Source organism: Suricata suricatta, chromosome 17 (assembly GCF_006229205.1).
Source record: "Suricata suricatta isolate VVHF042 chromosome 17, meerkat_22Aug2017_6uvM2_HiC, whole genome shotgun sequence".
In the NCBI taxonomy this organism is placed as follows: domain Eukaryota; kingdom Metazoa; phylum Chordata; class Mammalia; order Carnivora; family Herpestidae; genus Suricata; species Suricata suricatta.
Window position 1 is genome coordinate 25503501 of NC_043716.1, and position 18871 is coordinate 25522371.

The following is an 18871-nucleotide window of genomic DNA, read 5'->3' on the forward strand; positions in this document are numbered from 1 at the left end:
TAAGGACCAGAGTTTGGTTTTTTTTTTTTTTTATTTCTTTTATCATAAGCCATGAAGCTAGGTAATGTTTAAATGGGAATTTTTGATATGGATGGTCAGATGAGAGATACCAGAATGTCAGACAGCCCATCGACTGCTGTTGCCATGAGATTCAACAGTCAACATCAGTCTGATAAGCTACCCGACAAGGTGGTACAGCCATGGAGATGTCCCGACGGGAGGCAAACTAAGCAGACATTCAGGCAGGATTTGATAAAACAATCAGGCATTTCTGGCCCGTTGCAATTTAAACCCAATTCTACTCTTAACACAATGGCAGAAACGATTTTCCTAAAGAAAAAAAGCGAGATTGTTTATTTTCCTCCCAAGCAAAACATAATGACAAAGTTCACAACTGGAAACATCCCAAAAGAAAAATCACAAAAGAACATAACACTTACTGAAGAAAGGAAAGAAAATTAGATTACATTCTAAAAGTAAATTTCTGTCAAAACCAGACTACATGCTGAGGTAAAATTAACACAGATAGGAGAAAGTGTAGTTTTTTTGAAAAAATGAGTTATTTCTCTCTCCAGTGCCCTTGAATTTGTATACTTTCATTTCTGTTTTCACAAACCCCTCGCTAGGCCAATCCCTTGGGTGCCATGTCAGTGCCCAGTTCCAGGTGAACAAGAAAGTGCCTCGGCGGTGGCTCTTACGTGCAAATAAACGAAGGCTGGATGTGGGTGGACTGGGCAAAGCCGACCATCAGCTGGTGGTAGCTAAAGGGAAGCAAAAAGTCAAAACGCTCAAGAAAACGGACACAACGTTGGAATGATCAAAGATGTCTTTATAAAGTTTGTTCATGACTTCATTCTAAATATACAGAATAAAAAATGGTGTCAGTTCATTCGTGAGACACCAACCAGAATTTTCTTATACTGTCTCAAAATTTAAAGATCAGTTTCCCAAGAGGGTGTGCAATGTGTCATAAAATGGCCTTTTTTTTTAAGGTAGGAGAGGAAGGATTGGGCAGGACGGCATATTAAATTTTACCGTGATAGACACACAAGACCGTTATCCAATCTAGTATAATTTATACACATTTTAATGACTTAGAAAAACAAAGGAGTCATTTCTGACAAGCCTAAAAGGCCTGACATATTCAACATACTTAGGAGCTAGTTTTTGGTGTCTGGAATTCCTTAATAGTACCACGTGGGCCTTTTGAAAGTAACAAAGGCCGGTTTCTGATAAGTTTGCTGCTGAACATCACATTCCACCCGAATAAAACACAAGCTGAATTGAGTTGAGGGTGGACACCTTACCTTAACACACAAAGGAGAAGTGTGTCAGTGCAACATACGGACTAAACTGTTTTCAGAAAAGAGAAAAAAAATGTGTTTTTTTAAAATTGATATACGTTGGAAAAGGGAATTTTCCTTCCTGGTTTGGAGTCCTCCCAATTTAAGGCAGAACTCATCCATTCTAATTTCTGCCATTAGAACTTTTCTCTGCTTATTTAGTTTTCTCCTCTGAGTTCAACCGCTGCTGGATTCGTTTGGCATAACTTTGTGCCATGGAGTTAATGATGGACAGGATGAAGTAACACACCATTACAACAACCAACTTCTCAAACATCCAGGACAACCAGTTTTCTCCCTGTAAGAATAAATGGAGAATAATCCACGAGAAATGCTTCATTAGTTCAGTAGTAAAAAGGGGGTCATTTACAATATTCGAGAAACATGATGAGAACTTGGGGCTTACAAGCTATAAAGCCTAAACAATGAAAATGAGAAGACCTGAGTCTCCACACACCCTGGAGTCTGTGTTCAGGCCTTTGACATCCAGTTATTAGGACTTCACTTTGTTAGACGTAAAGTCGATGTTGATTCACATAGCTTAGAGTGGGGCAGTGTGGGGTCGCCGTTTTTACTACAAGGTAAGATTTTTGATTCAGTTCTGCTCTCGGAAGTTGCCATGTAGATACTTGCGGAGAGCAGAGTCCAGATAGTCACATGTCGTCCCAGCAGTGGGAGCCGCTCTTAAACCAGGTCCTCCGGGCGCCTGGGTGGCTCCGTCGGATAAACATCCGACTTCAGCTCGGGTCAAGATCTCATGGTTCGTGGGTTCGAGCCCCCGCATGGGGCTCTGTGCTGACAGCTCGGAGCTTGGAGCCTGCTTCAGATTCTGTGTCTCCCCCCCCTCTCTGCCCCTCCCCTGGTCCACTGTCTCTCTCTGTCTCTTAAAATTTAACAAAATGTTATACAATAAAAAAAAAGAATACGTCCTCCATTTCTGAAGTCATGTTTGGTCAACTGAGGGCAGCAAAGGGCCACAGAGAGTGTAAGGCCGTCAGAAAAAAAATCCAACAACTATGCTTCCTTCAAGTTTCCCATTTCAGGTTACTGCTTACATTTTCTTCTAGTCATTTCCCTTTGCCACAGAACTGTTTACAGAAAAGGCAGGCTTAGTTTAAGTTAAAGTTTTTAAGTTCAGCTCTGTGAAGAGCCTTGGTTTATTAAAAAAAGAAGAAAAAGATTATTTTCCCACCTCTGCGAAGAAACAAATAAGGCAAAAATGAAGGGAGAGTCAAGTACCCTCAGCCACATACCTAGTTATGTTATGAAATGCTACTTTTTAATCTACTAGGGAAGGAGACTTGCTAACAAATAATTTAAGATCAAGGCAGCAACTCATTCTATATAACAGATCCATCATTTTTCAATAGCCCTCCCTTTGTTTTTTGGGAGAAGGTTGATACAAATGGAAACTATATTTCTGGTTTAGACAAAGCTAGTTTCTCCGGAGAGAGTAAATAGAGCCTCCACTTAAGTTACGGAAGCCTGACAAACTGCTCTATTTGCCTAAAAATGCCAGCGAGTGCTGGGAGTATAATTTCAGCCTGGGGGGGTGGGGTGGGGAGAGTGGTGGAAGAGGAAAAGAAAACAGAGTAAAGTCTCACCTGCGGTGTGCCCATTTCACTTCTGTGGTGAAGCTTCTGCCGCTGGGCCTCCAGGTATTCCTGGAATGGCTTCTGCAGAGATGGACCTATGCCGGGGACAGCACTGGAAGCAGGGTACGATAACCCAGGGAAAAGATACAGTTGGGAAGAAAAGCAAGAAAAATGTTAAAGAAAAATCCACTTACCACCTGGACTCAAAAAGCAGGTATTGGATATAAAGAGGGAAAAAAATACAACAATCTGCAGAACTGGCAAAATCCTCTGAACTCTTTTCAGTGGATACAATTCATTCTTTAACAACTCCTTCCTTCTAGGAGGAAAATCTCTCCCACCAACATGTTTGGGAGAAACTAGGAGCTGAGCCCCTGTGGCAGAAGAGCTCATCCTCAGAGCGAGGCCAGCCAGGCTAATGCCGCACGCTACTGTGGCACAAAGAATAAAATGAATGACTTCTGAGAAGTCCCACATTTATCACCACCAGTTCCTGTAAGAACTGGTTTGAACCGATTAATAAGGAAATGACTTACGCTTGTGTCATCTCTAGTTGAAAAAGAAACTGCCCGCCCTCTCTCGGACTTGTCCCGTCTTCTCAGAGGGGGCGGTCCTTTCTCAATCTAAGTCCTTATTAGGACAATCTGTGCGTCATCCTTATCCAAAAAGAATGCATTAGCAAATTTGGGAGGCACCTCCCACTAGTCAGAAGTCAGTGATTAACAAAGAACAAAGAAGGAACTATGAACCTTGAATCACTTCGTGGTTTATGGTAGATGGTTCGCACAGAAACTACAGTACATTGCCAAACAACTTGTTCTGAAATGACTGGGATAGGGATCTCTGATAAGTTTCCGTACCGGAGCTCCGTCTCACCCCAAAGGCGGGGAGGCAGCGCTGGCAAACCGGTTTGGCAACCAGCTACCAGGATCCCGTTTTAGAAATGCTGGCAGGCGGTTTTTAAAATGGTAACTTGAGGCAACTTAGAAAATCAAACATCTCTATTTTCTATACCTTTTATTTTCTAATCTGCCATTACAAGGCTAAAAGGCAGATCTCCTGCGGCTAGCACAAGGTAGGGCAACAGCTCCTAATGTGCTCCCTTATAAGTACTAACTTCACATCCTCTTTTCTAGAACAATTCAGTTACTGCTTTCTGTAATAAAAAGCAGAGGAGCAGAGGAAGAGAAATTTTTTGCTACTATATTTACCAGAGGTTAATACATACATAGCTCCTGGCTGACACTTTCCTTTGATCCTCTTAAGTATCAACCATTAGGTATTTAATGGAATCCTTATTTTGTGTCTGACATTGTAATTGGCACTAAGGGAAAACAAAACAACTGCAAGAAATAGTTCGTGCCCACAAGGAACTTTAAATCATTATGGAGATTGAAACCACACAAACTGATTTGTGAACAAAAGGGTTTACAAATCAATACTAATTTTTTTTTTTGGTACAGAAGATATATTCCAAAGGAACTGGATAAAGAAAGGAGAGATCAGTGTGGGGGGAAGCAGTCAAAAAGGTCCTGAAGGAAATGGAGAAAGGGCTGAATAGACATGACTACTCTGATCAGCCCAGAAGACGCATATGGACAGAAAGGAAATGGAGAGAAGGGCGAAGGCTCTTTCTTAACCTACAATCTCAGTCTCAGTCTCTCTCTCTCTCTCTCTCTCTCTCTCTCTCGCTGACTTTTAAGTAGCTTCACATTAAAGGGTAAACCAGAAGAGCTGTGTCTGAGCGGTGTTGCTGTTTATCACTAATGATTCTGACTACAGTAGGGCAACAAGAGGACAAATTCTCTCTTTTTTTTTTTTTTGAGGTTATATTTAAGTAACGTCTACACCAAACATGAGGCTCAAACTCATGACTCTGAAATAAGAGTCACACGGTCCTCCAACTGAACCAGCCAGATGGAACTTTACTTCAGAAATCAATCTTATTTAACCCTTAATAACAGTATCTTAGGCGACTGGGTGGCTCAGTGGGTTTGAGTGTCTGACTCTTGATTTTGGCTCAGATCATGATCCCATGGTTTGTGGGTTCGAGCCCCGTGTCAGGCTCTGGGCTGGCAGCACAAAGCCTGCTTGGGATTCTCTGTCTCCCTATCCCTCTACCCCTCCCCGGCTCTCTCTCTCAAAAATGAAAAACAAAAAACAAAAAACAAAAACAATACCCTATATCATTGTTTTTAAACTTCCAAGGATAGCCACAGTCAAGCCCTTATTTATTTTTTTTCAAAAATAATTTTTTATGTCTTTATTTTTATTTTGAGAGACAGAGAGTGAGCCGGGGAGGGGCAGAGAGAGAGGGAGACACAGAATCTGAAGCAGGCTCCAGGCTCCGAGCTGTCAGCACAGAATAAGCCACCCAGGCGCCCCACCCTTGTATTTTTTTAAGGTTAAAACACCCCTTTTATTTATAAAGGTTGAAATAATTGTATGCTAATATGAACAGCTAGATTATACAAGATATGACTTGAAAATTCTCTTTTGATGTCCTACAAGAGTTGTATTCCATTATATGTGCCTTGTTCTTTCTTCAGACTTTTAACTTCAGACTGAAATTGAGCAGATATAAGGTTTACAGTTTCTTTCAGATAATTCTTGGGTGCCATTCACGGGCCATTATTAAAAGAGAAAATGAAGAACTAAGACCCACATGTTAGAAAGGGTCTACTTTTTTGTTGCGGTTGAAGGGAATGAGGAAAGGACTGGCAACAATCATTCTAGACTCCCTTCCAAATAATTCGAAGTTAACAGGTTGCCATTGTTAAGTCCATTAAGAGCTACCTTCTAGCTATGAGAGAATATGTCATTACACATTTACATTTAGTGATGCAATTTTCAAACAATTATCTTGGGCTATTGATGAGATTAATTTTTAAGATGCTATAGTGCTACATGCTTTGAAGAGCTTTTGGTGGGGTGGGAGATGTATCTATGCAGTTTCTCTTAAGATTCTAGCAAAATAGTTGAAAATGGAGAAGTTAGAAGTTTTTATTGCAAAGGCACCTGGGTAACTCAGTTGGTTAAGCTTCCGACTTTGATTTAGGTCTGATCTCGTGGTTTTTGTTCGAGCCCTGAGTTGGGCTCTGCGCTGCCAGCTCAGAGCCTGGAGCCTGCTTTGGATTCTGTGTCTCCGTCTCTCTCTGCCCCTTCCCCACTTGTGTTATGTCTCTCAAAAATGAATAAACATTTAAAAAACTGAAAAAAAGGTTTTTAAAAAATGTTTATTTATTTTTGAGAGACAGAGACAGAGCAGAAGTGAGGGAAGGGCAGAGAGAGAAGGAGACACAGAATCTGCAGTAGGCTCCAGGCTCTGAGCTGTCAGCACAGAGCCTGAACACGGGGCTCGAACCCACGAACCGTGAGATCATGACCTGAGCCGAAGCTGGCCACTTAACTGACTGAGCCACCCAGGTGCCCCGAAAAAAAAAAGTTTTTATTGCAATGTATTAATCAATACTATAATGAACAAATGCCACATAATCTCAATAAATCTGAAAAAAAAAAGAACACATAAGTATAACGTATTATATAACTAACTGTCAGATTCTCTTACCCTTGATTTATTCATCAAAACTTTAGTTTTATTTTCATTGCTCTAGCTCTACAAACAATGGTTTAGGCCTCAGTTGCCTCAGCTTACACAAAGCTCATTACACTAGAGCTCCCTTAATTAACATCAAAGGTATTTAGTAATGGACTACATAAAAATTGAAACCAAAGCTGTCACTCTTAACTTGCATTTAAGGCAAACAATACCTATGACCTCATCCCTCAAGTTAATTTCAAGCAGCAGACAGAAGAATCCATTCTGACATTTAAGATTAATTTAAGGTACATATTTGGGGGGGGGGTGAAGAATAACTTGCATTCCAGTTCAGTGCTTTTTTAACAGTTGGCTTAGGAAATAGCTTAAATGCCATTCTCTGAAAGCCATAACATTCAAAGTACCCTGTGCACCTGGCCAAGGAGTCTTCTCAATGTAGTAAATGGGTCAAGTCCTCCATCTGCCATTAGGTCTGATTAAGTTCAAAGTATTACAGTTTTGTGATATAAAAGAACATAAAGTAGGAGGAGAACAAATACACACAAAATGGTTTTTCAGTCAACTACTGGACTTAAATATGTTTAAACTAGCTTTGTAAACAGCCACTTTCTCTAAGCAAGAAAGCCTTAAAAAAAAAAACCCAAAAAACAAAAACAGAAAAAACAAAAAATTGATCTCATCTGCTTTTCCTTGCTGTAGACCTTCACCATGGTGGGTAGAAAAAGCTTTGTGGATAGTAATTATCTTGATATTTATTTTCTTGGCATACACAAACATGTTTCAGATAATATAACTCATTAAAAAACAAATTTCCAACAAATTAATGGCAATTTTTGAATCTTTGTTATTGATTTTAATAAAGGAAAAAAACCCCTCAGGAAATGCAAACAAATGAGAGAAAATAAAGAAAAAAAAAAACCTATGTAAGTTCAAACCCACCCAGAGCTTGAAAAGTGGTTTCATGGAAAAAATATTTTGCCAGGCTTGGCAAATACTAAGGTGTGTAGGTATGTAACAAGACAACTTCTTTTTTTTATTACATTTTGTGACTCCGCTTCTGAAAATCATTTCTCTGAATATAAATCTATATGTTAAACTCTCTCCATATTGACTTATTATAAATAATGGTCTGCCTTACTCTCCGTGCCACAAAAAGCCAGAAAATCTTCCAGAGGAAGCATCACAATTGGTAGAGACTGAGAGAGAGTGGGTGGTAGGATTAGTTTTCACAATGCTTAAGTTTCCATTTTGTTGGTTATTCCTGGACACACAACCCATCCCCCCAATTTATCAGTCACTATTATTCCTGTTTTCAAGGGATTCCTTTCAAATTGTGTAATTCTCAAACAAAATGGTTCAACAGATATAAAAAACACACCACTACACCTTTCAATCCCTTCTCCATCATAGAGATAGCCATCAAACTGAGAACTCTTATGAGAAAACCTGAAATTTTCCTGCTCATGATTCCATTTGGATTTTTCCAACCAGGTGTATGTTTCTGTTACTATGTGCCACCATAAAACTGGGGCACGGTGTTTAATAACAGAAATAACATGAACTTAAAAACACTGATTTGTCTTGTTGTTTAGCCCTACTTACACAGGCTGCCTTATATAAAGGTTAAGCAGTTAAAATGCCTAAGAGAATTAAAGTGGGTATGATTTAGTAAATGTTTTACTTAATATAGGCTCTGCTCCTTTCCTAACCACTTTTTTGAGGATCTTAGCACTGATGTGATCATGAAAGTTACACTGGCTTTCCTGAAAATATACTGTCTGACATCAGTTCTTAGTAAGGCTACAGGGGAAGAAGCCTTTATCTTTTCTTAGAAAAAATTACAGGGACAATGTATTTTTTACCTTTGTTTCACTAGTTGTGCTGTATTTTGAGGCTAACTTACTTAACATCCCTCTGATGATTAATCATAACATCTAAAGAACATTCTCAGGGTATGATTAGTCAAACCTCTGAAAACTTACAAATGGCAGAAAAAATGTTTTTAGAATAAAATTCAGGTCAAGGATAATATTAAAGAAAGGAAAAGTCAGGGCTTAATCAATTCTACTGCTGTTATAATTCAGAAGCATAGTAGAGATTTTTTTTTGAAGTAAATTAATGATACCCAGTACTTTTTGAGCATAAAAAGTGGCTTTTAAGGGCAGAGAAGCTTAGAGCAATGGTTTGTAAACATTTTGAATATATGTATAAATTACTTGCGTAAATAGTGAAATACACAAATACAAATTAAAAAGGATAAAATAAAGCAAAATTAAAAAATTTTTAATTCTTAACTTTAAGTATGATGGTGTTTGTGTTTTCATTAGTGAATATTTCAAGGCGTATTACACACTTGTCTTTTATTACAAGTAATAATTTCCAAACTTCTCGGCTGACTTCTATAGACGTGTACTAGTGAGATGTCAATGCTGCAGCTTTTCTTGGACTGTTTATTGTGATGCATTATTACTACCATCTTCCTTCTGCTTCTTTATAGGAAGCTTTTGAAGCTACTTGTCTGTTTTGTGAAGGTTAGTTTAATTAAAACTAGGAATTAGAAATCTGACTAATGGGGCACAGAAAAACACAATAAATTGCAACAGGCCCATTGTGAACCCCTTTTGTGTCACGGACCTCCCACTGTTTCCTTAGCCTACTTTTGTATCCACGAGATGTGATTTTCTGACATGTGGACTGAGGGAGTGCCAATCAGATTGCTGGTAAACTACATGCGCCACGTGTGTACGGTCATATAAATTTTATGTATGTGCTACCATAATGTTACATATGTAACAAAACACACACACAAAAAGAAAATAACAAAGGTGAAAATAAATACAGATAGATGTTCTATTATTTTAGTTCCATTCTGATGGTGGAAACCTCTGGTTTAGACCATGAAGCTAAACTTCAAGGGGTATAAATATTTTACCTTTTTCCCAAGAAGATATAGTTAGCAGACCAATTCAGTGCAAGACTGTTTGGTAATATATCAGAAAGAAAAGAAGCTATTTCTGTAAAGATGCAGGCTGCATGTCTCTTTTTTTGCTGACTTCTAATGGGTCATTTATAACGAGGGCTGATAAGAATCTGGATAGTCAAACACAAGAAACTGAAACTCGGTGCCCTCAGTTAAATGGTTAAATTTTAATTATATTTCAAATTAGTATCAGGGGTCTTCAGAATTTCTTGATTGAGTGAGGATCACTATATGTAAATCAATAAATCAGATTTATCCTCTGACTCCAGAGAATTCTATCAATTGAGATTTGGCTCAGGAGCACAGGAGTAGAGAGTCTTATTATTAAATGGGAAATGGTCTCCTGCAGACTCAAGCCAACAGGTGGTTCTGCTGAAGAGACTGAATTTTACAATGAAGATGCTAATAGGATATATTTTCAGAGATAAAATAAAAGCTTCTTCCCATTCCATTGCCCCTTACATGCTTATCTTGTCTTCTATACATAAGAGGCAATGACAATATGGTAGAAATTCAGTAAGAAGATGGACTAACAATTCCCTTTCTTCTTTAAAAAAATTTTTTTTTCCTTTAAAGTAAACTCTACTCCTCGGTGGCTCAGTCGGTTAAGCGTCTGGCTCCAGCTCAGGTCATGATCTCACGGTTCGTGGGTTCGAGCCCCGCATCGGGCTCTGTGCTGACAGCTCAGAGCCTGGAGCCTGCTTCAGATTCTGTATCTCCCTCTCTCTCTGACCCTCCACTGCTTGTGCTGTCTCCCTGTGTCTCTCAAGAATAAATTAAAAACATTAAAAAAAATTTTAAAGTAAACTCTACTCCCAATGTGGGGCTCAAACTCACAACTCCAAGATCAAGAGTCGTGTGCTCTACCCACTAAGCCAGCCAGGTGTGCCCCACACGCCCAGCGATTCCCTTTCTTGACAAGTTTTATAAATAATTTTCTGTTTCCAGAAATGTGCACATTTTAGCCAAACACTATAGAGTTAAATCCACCCCCACCTCCCTACGCAGTGATCTAAACAGGCTTAACGGTTAGTATTTTAATGAGTTGTCATTTCCTGTCTGATAAAGATTCTCACAGTATTTAACCACCAGTTTCCCTGGGGCCCAACCAATACTAGAGTGCTATTCATAGTGACTCAGAATAGATCTCAGACTCCAGGCCTGATTCAACAATGATAGATTGCCCTCCAAATGAAACGGTCATAAGGTAGACTGCTCTGGAGAAGGAAGAGGGAGTGTAGTTTATCATGCAATCTTTCTGAAGAAGCCAAAGGCCATCATGCTGACTCCCATTAATATTGATAGTCTTCTAGCCCACAGAGATTAGAGAAAGAAAAGAGAGAGAGAGAGAGAGAGAGAGAGAGAGACAAACGGACTCCTAATTAACCCAAGAGTATGACAAGCAAATGAAGTGGTGTTAATTGCAAATCAACTTATATTTAACCCAGTTAAAACGGGATCTCGTAATTCAGTACTACTGGAATGAAAGGGTTATTAATTTTCCCATGTAATTGAATGGAGAACCTGAATCTTTGAAGCTAATATTACAAGGAAAAAGTGTTAACTGATGTATTCTACTTGCTTTTGGATCTGAAATGTGGTAGCCCTAATGCAAACCAAATTCCTCCTTTATATCTCAGAATCTTGGAAGAGTAACCCAACATAAAATTAAGTCAGAATGAAAACTGCACTCACTACACTAAAAAATCTAGGGCTTTCTCAGATATAAAAGTTTGGGTTGATAATCTCTGGCACTGTCTAAAATTCGTTGTGATTCAACCTCAGTATCTGGGATTAAAACATCTTGAATTTCATTCACATCTGTGTCCCTTTCAAATGATTTAAACCTCTTTTGTACTCAAGTTAATCCATTGTGTGCTCAGCGGTAATATAAACACATGATACCACCGGTTTCTTAGCTGCTGTGTAGACGGAAGACCACTGCATTCTCCAGAAACATCAGGTGTGTTGTTGCTACTGACTCACAGCATATTTCCATCACAGGCGTTTTCCAAAAAAGAATTTGCAATTGCCCTTGCTTTTGAACATTTGGAATTGTTTTCTATCAAGTCAGAATGGAGGCAAAACCTTCTTATAATTAGTGGCTACTCTTTGAATCATGCTATCATTAAAGGGACACTTTTGAGAACAAAACCTCAAATCAGAATGAAGACTTAGGCAGTAGGAGCCAGGCGGGCATTTATGTTAATGAATGAAGCCAGAACTAAAGGAGCGGTTTATAAGAAGCAAGTAAAAGTGATTGACTGCCAAAACAAAACCCTGTAAAAAAAATCAACTGATTTCAGTTCTAGAAAATGGCAAACTGGTGGCAGCTTTATACAGTGACAAATCTGTGGCTGGCTTGAAGACCCAGTGAATTCTAATGATGAAATCAGCAACAGGACCCACAGACCCAAAGATCAAGAATAAATGAGAGTTTACAGAATTTTAAATTGAAGGTGGGATGGCATAAAAATTTATTGACTTGAGTCACTCAAAGTGGCAGGATGGCGAGTAGAGAAAAAAATGACAATACTAACTGGAATTCAACCTCAGCTAAGAACAATCTAGTTATTCCAACATTAGTTAGGCAGAAAACCACAAAACGCAGCAGATAACAAAGAAAAAAAGTCATGATCTCCATCCTGAATGAACTTAGAGTGATGAGAGAGGGGAAAAATGCATTTAAACCTACAGTAGAGAAATCAGTAGATTTCTCCCTAAAAATAACATCTGCAGCAGCTAATTTCAGCTGTACAAGGTGGATGCAAGTGTGAACAAGGAGCGGACAGAAAAAATTCATGCTGACTCCCTGTCAGATCCACCGTGGCCATTTGAAACTGGCGCTCATTGTCCAGACCTCCAACTTCAAGTAGACTGCTTTCTAAAACACGCCTTCAATATTCCTTCCTCTTTCTACGTCAAAAGATCTTAGAATCTTTAAGCCAGTTTTGAAGGAAGCAAATGCTTAACAAAAATAATCGATCCACGCAGGCTTTTGATCTTATCTCCAGGATCCTATCTCCTTCTCTCGCATTTACGTGAACTTAACTTCTTGGTGTTTCAGTTTCCCTATCTACACAGTGATAGGGCCTTACAGGTTTTGTCACACATATTAAGTAAAAATGTATGTACAGCATCTGGCAAAGCATGGTTATTAGTAAATGCTAATTTCCAACCCAAATTCTTCCCTTTTTTCATTTCTATTTTCCATCTCTAGCTTTCTACTAGTCTTTTCTTCAGCCTAAAAATACAGTTCTAATAATGAATGAATCCATTCATTCATTCTTAATAATGAATTCATTCATTCACTCACTCACTCACTCATTCATTCTGAATAATGAATGAATGAATTCATTCCATCAACAAATATTTACAGAACACTTAAAATGTGTCAGGCATGACCCTGACCTGCTTTTTGCTTTAACCAACAATTCCACGTAATACTTCAGTTTTAGTTTCCATCATTCTACAGAAATGCTCTAATTATGATCAACAGTAAGTTCCTAATATAGTGACAATTTCTCATACAGTTTAACTTCAGAGTTCTTGCTTTATCCTTTAACTATGATGCCTCCCAATATCTATAACAAAAATACAGGAGATTTAAGTGTCAAAAGAGAAGTTAACCAACTAAAGGAAGAGGACAAAAAGAAGTTTTCCACCTAAACTCCAGAAGATTATCTTAAAGTCAATGTGTACAAATGAGCCTCAGCAGCTGGAATGTTAAAACTTAATGTAACCTTTTTCAGTTAATACAAATATTTGTATTTTACACTTCCAAAACCTTTTCTGATTATTTTACAGTGATCAAAGTCAAAGAGAATCAACTACATTAACCATTTTATATTTTAAAACGAAAGAACAGATTTTCTTTCTGTAGAAGAAAAAGTTCAGGCCAACATAGCTCACTTCGACCACTTGTCATAGGGTAAGGAATAAGAAACATCCTGAACACTCAAGCACTTAATTACTCACTGGTTAAAATGATCTCTCTTGCCACAGGCAAGTCCGACTCTGAGGTCAAACATCAAGTTAACTCAGAAGTAGGAGGCAGCAAAGAGCATGGAACATTCTGTATCTGGTAAAAAGTCCCTGCTCCAGCCAACCCCCACCCCCAAGTCCAATGATTGAGTTATGGAAACTTTCTTGTGTGGTAAAACTAGGGACTTTGTCTTCCAATAAGACCCTGGCAACCTGACAATGAGCCAATGTTCTGCATATGGTTTGTTACGAGTCATATGCTTAATGTTATTTTCTGGGAATTCTCATCCTCTATTTGGTGAGAATACTGGAACATGTCATTTTAATCATGATTTTAATGTTAGACTTGGTCATGCTCTTTAAGAAATATGTCCAGGTCTCTCCCATTTGGAGAAAGTCTAAAATTAAATAAAAATTAACTTGAAATCTTATTAAAAAAAAAAAAAGAAACAAATGTAATGCCTTTGAACCTCTGAAGTTCCCTCTTTCTTTGGTTCTGTCCCTTGACTTATTTCACACTAAGATACCAAACAGTGAAAAACTCTATTACATGCCTACTCTTTTTTTTCAGAATCTTTTTTCTCTGTCCTCCTGCCAAACATGCCATAAACCAAAAGGCTTTCTCTCAAGGCTATTATCTGTATACTAACATCTCTCTGAATATAAAACTGATTCATTACTTATGTTCAGATTTCCATATATAACTAGACTAACCCTTTGATTTAGGAAAAGATAATAGAGATATCTTTCCCTAAACTTAATGACATTAGCAATTACTTTCCAGAACTAAGAAATAATTATTATTTCTAGTTGAGGGAAGGGAACTATTTACTCTTAAAATAACAGTAAATTTTGAAGGTAGGGCTTACATTCTCTCTGGGACCTTAGGACTGTCATACTGTGACATAAGGTACTAAAGAACAAGGGTATACTCAGGGTATCAAAATTAGCTGGACCACTCCCTAGTTGCATTAAGAGCAGCAGCCCTTTGGAAAGGAGTATTTCTTTCAGTAATCAGTACAGCATTCAGACCTCTGTAAAGCTAATACTAAATCACACTATCAGAGATGCAATGGTCAATAATAACTCAGTGCTGGGGTGGCGTGGAGCAGGGGGTCGGGGTGGCGGTGGTGAGCAGTTTAGCCTGGTAGGCCACAGGGATACTTGTGGTAAGAATTTTTCCAAATATGGCTGGCCCTAGACAAAATTAAGTTATCTTATCAAAACTAAATTAGCAAAACTGAGGGTTATTTTGCTTACGTCCAAGTCCAATCGCTCTTTGATTCACCTTTTCTCTCTTCTGTGTTGTCCCTTTCATTGTACTCTCAGGCTCTTTACTATGTGCCCACCTTTCCTGCACTAAGAAATGCTTATGAAGCATTGTTTGAAATAGTAAAAAACAAGGCAACATTTCAAATGTTCATCAGTGGTAAGTGGATAAATAATTACCCAATGGAATAACATATGGCAACCAAAATAAATTATATTCAGCAACACAGAATAGTATTAGCAATATAATAGAAGTCCGAAACAATTACATATAGTATGATAGATATCCCCCCCCTTTTTAAAAGTTTATTTATTTTGAGAGAGCACACAAGTGGGGGAGGCACAGAGAGGGAGAGAAAGAATTGCAAGCAGGCACTGCACCATCAGCAGAGAGCCTGATGGGGGGCTTGAACTCATGAACCATGAGATCATGACCTGAGCCGAAGTCAGATGCTCAACTGAGCCACATAGGCGCCCATACTATGATATTCTTTTTATGAAAAACAAAATGAGTTATTTACAGCTCAGAGTCCATTTCCTTATTCAATAAGAGGGGAAAAAATACCCACCATACAAGGCTACAATTAGAAGTAAACAGTAATAATAATTGTATGTAAAGTGCTTATTATGTTAAAAAACTAGTACACTCCGGGTGCCTGGTTGGCTCAGTCAGAAAAGGATGTGACTCTTGATTTCAGGGTCATGAGTTCGAACCCCATGCTGGGTGTAGAGATTACTTAAATAAACTTAAAAAAATCTCTTCAAGAATTGTTTGTACAATCTTTGATGAAAAACTTCATCCTGGTTAAAGGCCATGAATTAGGCCTTCCCTCAATCCTCCCTAAGAGTACACAGAAGAGTCACTTAGCAGTCTACCTTTCTATCCAGTAAACAGAAACTGGAAAATGAGACTGAACACACAGGCAACAAAAAAAATTGAGATGAAAGGCACTATTTATTTATTGCTGGTGACTTTTAAATTTTTTTATTTTTATTATTTTTCACATTTATTTATTTTTAAGAGAGAGAGAGCAAGCGGGGAGGGGAAAGGAGAGGAGGACAGAGGATCCAAAGCAAGCTCTATGCTGACAGCAGACTGTCTGATGCAGGCCTCACACTAATGAACCAGGAGATCATGACCTAAGCCTAAGTCAGATGCTTAACAGACTGAGCCACCCAGTACCCCACTGGTGACTTTAAAAAAAATGTTTACTTATTTTTGAGACAGAGAAAGAGAGAGGAGGGGAGGAGAAGAGAGGAAGATAGAGAATCTGAACCTAGCTCTGCTCTGATAGCAGAAAGCCTGATGAGGGCTTGAACTTATGAACCATGAGATCATGAACTAAGCTGAGACTGAGTCGGAAGCTTAACTGTCTGAGCTACCCGGGCTCCCTGAGATGGAACGCACTTCAAAAATTCACATGCCTTGGAATGTTAAGCCACTGACAAGAGTTTGTCTCAATTAAACTGTACAATACTTTGATACAGGGCATTTCACTTTTGACTGGAAGTTAGAAAGGTTGTCAGTGGCCTCCTGAACTGAAGAAGAAATGCTACCAGTTAAATAAATGGTCTGGGGCAGACTTCATATTCAAATCTTGATTTATTTTGTTCAAAGGTTGTATACTCTTCTCACGTTCCACCCCCCAGCCCTCCTTTCTTCTTGGGGTTCGTTTTTTGTTCTCCCTTGTCTCAGTATCTGATCATTTTAAATCTGAATTGTTGCTGACTTTTTTTGGTCTTGTCTTTTGATCTTTTCCTTTACCACAGCAACTCACCACTCCCTTAAATATGGGTATGTAGTTTTAAATATCCTTCAAAAGCCCGTATTCCAAACTTCACTAGTTTAGTTTGATGATTTGCTAAACCATTTACAGTTTAACAGTGTAAAGAAGGACAACTAATAATCAAAGGAGAATGTTATTAGAGCAAGCTACAGGCAGTATTTTCAGATCAACTCAACAATGGGAGTCAATTTAACTGTTTTTCCCTTTTCTAAAATAAATTGCTACACTATTATATATGTAAATAAATTTACATCTACTAAAAATTCATTATTCTTGTTTTAACTTAATTTTCAGTCTAGGTTTAGTGAGTCTGTTTATTAATTATCATTTGGACACTTGTATTTAAAAGCATTTTGTACTTCAAACTGTAGGAAAACAGATCATGTCAAGCTCAATTCCTGGGGCACCTGGGTGGCTCAGTCGGTTGACTGTCCTCCTCTTGGTTGGGGAGGTCAGGTCATGATCTCATGGTTTGTGAGTGTGAGCCCCACATCAGGCTCTCTGCTGACAATGCATAGCCTGCTTGGGATTCTCTCTGTGTCCCTACCCCACTCATGCACTCTCTCTCTCTCTCAAAAATAAATAAACTGTAAAAAAAATTTTTTAAAAGATAACGTTATTCTTGACAAATATGAAAAAAAACCCACCCACTGGCATTTGGTAATACAGAATTATTATCTACCAAGTCTGACGATTTATGCTGTTTAATACATTATCTAGAAAAGAAGTTGATGAGGTAATCCCTATAGACAGCAATGGGCAGAGGAAGAGATCAGGACGTTCCAGTATCCATCTCCTGAAAACAATCTTAAAAATATGATACCACCCATTTAGTTCAATTAAAACTGGATTCCAGTAGGTCTTGAGTATCTTAGAATACACTTTGTAAAACCACTCTTTAAAAAAAAAGTTTATTTTGAGAGAGAAAAAGAGAATGCATGCATGTGTGCACCCATGCACGTGCTTGACTGGGAGAGGGGCAGACAGAGAGAATCCCGAGCAGGCTCTGTGCAGAACCCAATGTGGGGCTTGATCTCACAAACTGTGAGATCTTACAGTGCATAGGACAGTCACCTACAACAGAGAATTACCTGGCTTAAAATGTCAACAGTGCAAAGGTTACGTAAGAAGCCCTGAACTAGGCAAAGGGAAAAGCACAGCAAGTAAAGACCATTCATGGGAGACTCAAGAAGAGAAAATTATAGAGAATACATCATACAAGGTTCTCTAGATCATGTTCAGGAATTTCAGCTTTAAGAATGAAGAAAAAAACAAGGGTTTCAAGAAGAGGAGGAGCTGGGAGTAAAGGCTGTGGTGGTAATGTGCTCAGATTAATATTTTTAAAAGGTTACTAACTGCAGTATAGAGAATAGCCTGGATGGGAACGTAACTTGATGTGAGTAGATAAGACAGTTAACTAATCTTTTTATTTGCTTATTTTTTTTTTAATTTGGTTCCTCAGTCACACTAGCTTTGCTTTATTTTTTTAATGTTTTATTTATTTTTTGATGCAGAAAGAGACAGAGTATGAGAGGGGGTGGGGCAGAGAGAGAAGGAGACACAGACCGGAAGCAGACTCCAGGCTCTGAGCTAGCTGTCAGCACAGAGCCCGACGCGGGGCTTGAACTCACGAACATGAGATCTGACCTGAGCCGAAGTCAGAGGCTCAACCAACTGAGCCACCCAGGTGCCCCTGTTTTTCTTTTTAATTTTTCTTTTTAACATGTTTATTTAGAGAGAGAGAGGGAAAACGAACAGCGGAGGAAGGACAGAAAGAAGGAGACACATAATTCCAAGCAGGCTCTGTTCCATCAGCACATAGCCTGACGCAGGGCTTGAACTCATGAACCTGTGAGATCAGGGCCTGAACCAAGATCAAGAGTCAGACACTTAACTGACTGCACCATGAAGGCAGCCCACTAATCTAACTTTTTAGAAACTCCAAAGACTGGGGAAACAGAAGGTGGTAGTGATGGGTAAGTCACTGAAAAACTTCCTTCTATAAATGTTCAGCATGGGAACAGGAGAAGGGAAGGATGCAGAATGCTACATGCAGTCACTCCTATAACGTGTGGGTTTTTGTAGTAGTCAGATGTGTCCTTCATAATTCTCGAGGTGGAACAATAAACTCTAAGAACAGATGAAATGCTTTCTTTGTATTTTAAAAATAAGGGAAAAGAATATTTCTTCTTTCTTTTTGAATGTGATTATGGTGACTTGTAAACCAACTTATTAGTAAGGATCCAGGCAACAAAAAACTGTAGTAAATAAATTTTAATGCACAAACTGTAATTCACATTTGTGATCAGAAGCTTAGGAAGTGAGAAAACCAATAACTGGCCCCACTGAGTATA

At 38.6% G+C, this 18871-nt stretch overlaps 1 protein-coding gene across 1 annotated transcript in view; it reads right to left on the reverse strand.

Annotated features, from left to right (window-relative positions):
• The window catches only part of VMP1 (vacuole membrane protein 1), a 126398-nt gene continuing 107527 nt past the window's right edge, over nucleotides 1–18871 (reverse strand). The window contains exons 11-12 of the mRNA XM_029926782.1: nucleotides 2948–3050; nucleotides 1–1641 (exon numbers count right to left, since the gene is read on the reverse strand). Coding sequence (XP_029782642.1) covers nucleotides 1498–1641; nucleotides 2948–3050 — 247 coding nt within the window. The 3' untranslated portion in view covers nucleotides 1–1497. The remainder of the gene's footprint in view (nucleotides 1642–2947; nucleotides 3051–18871) is intronic.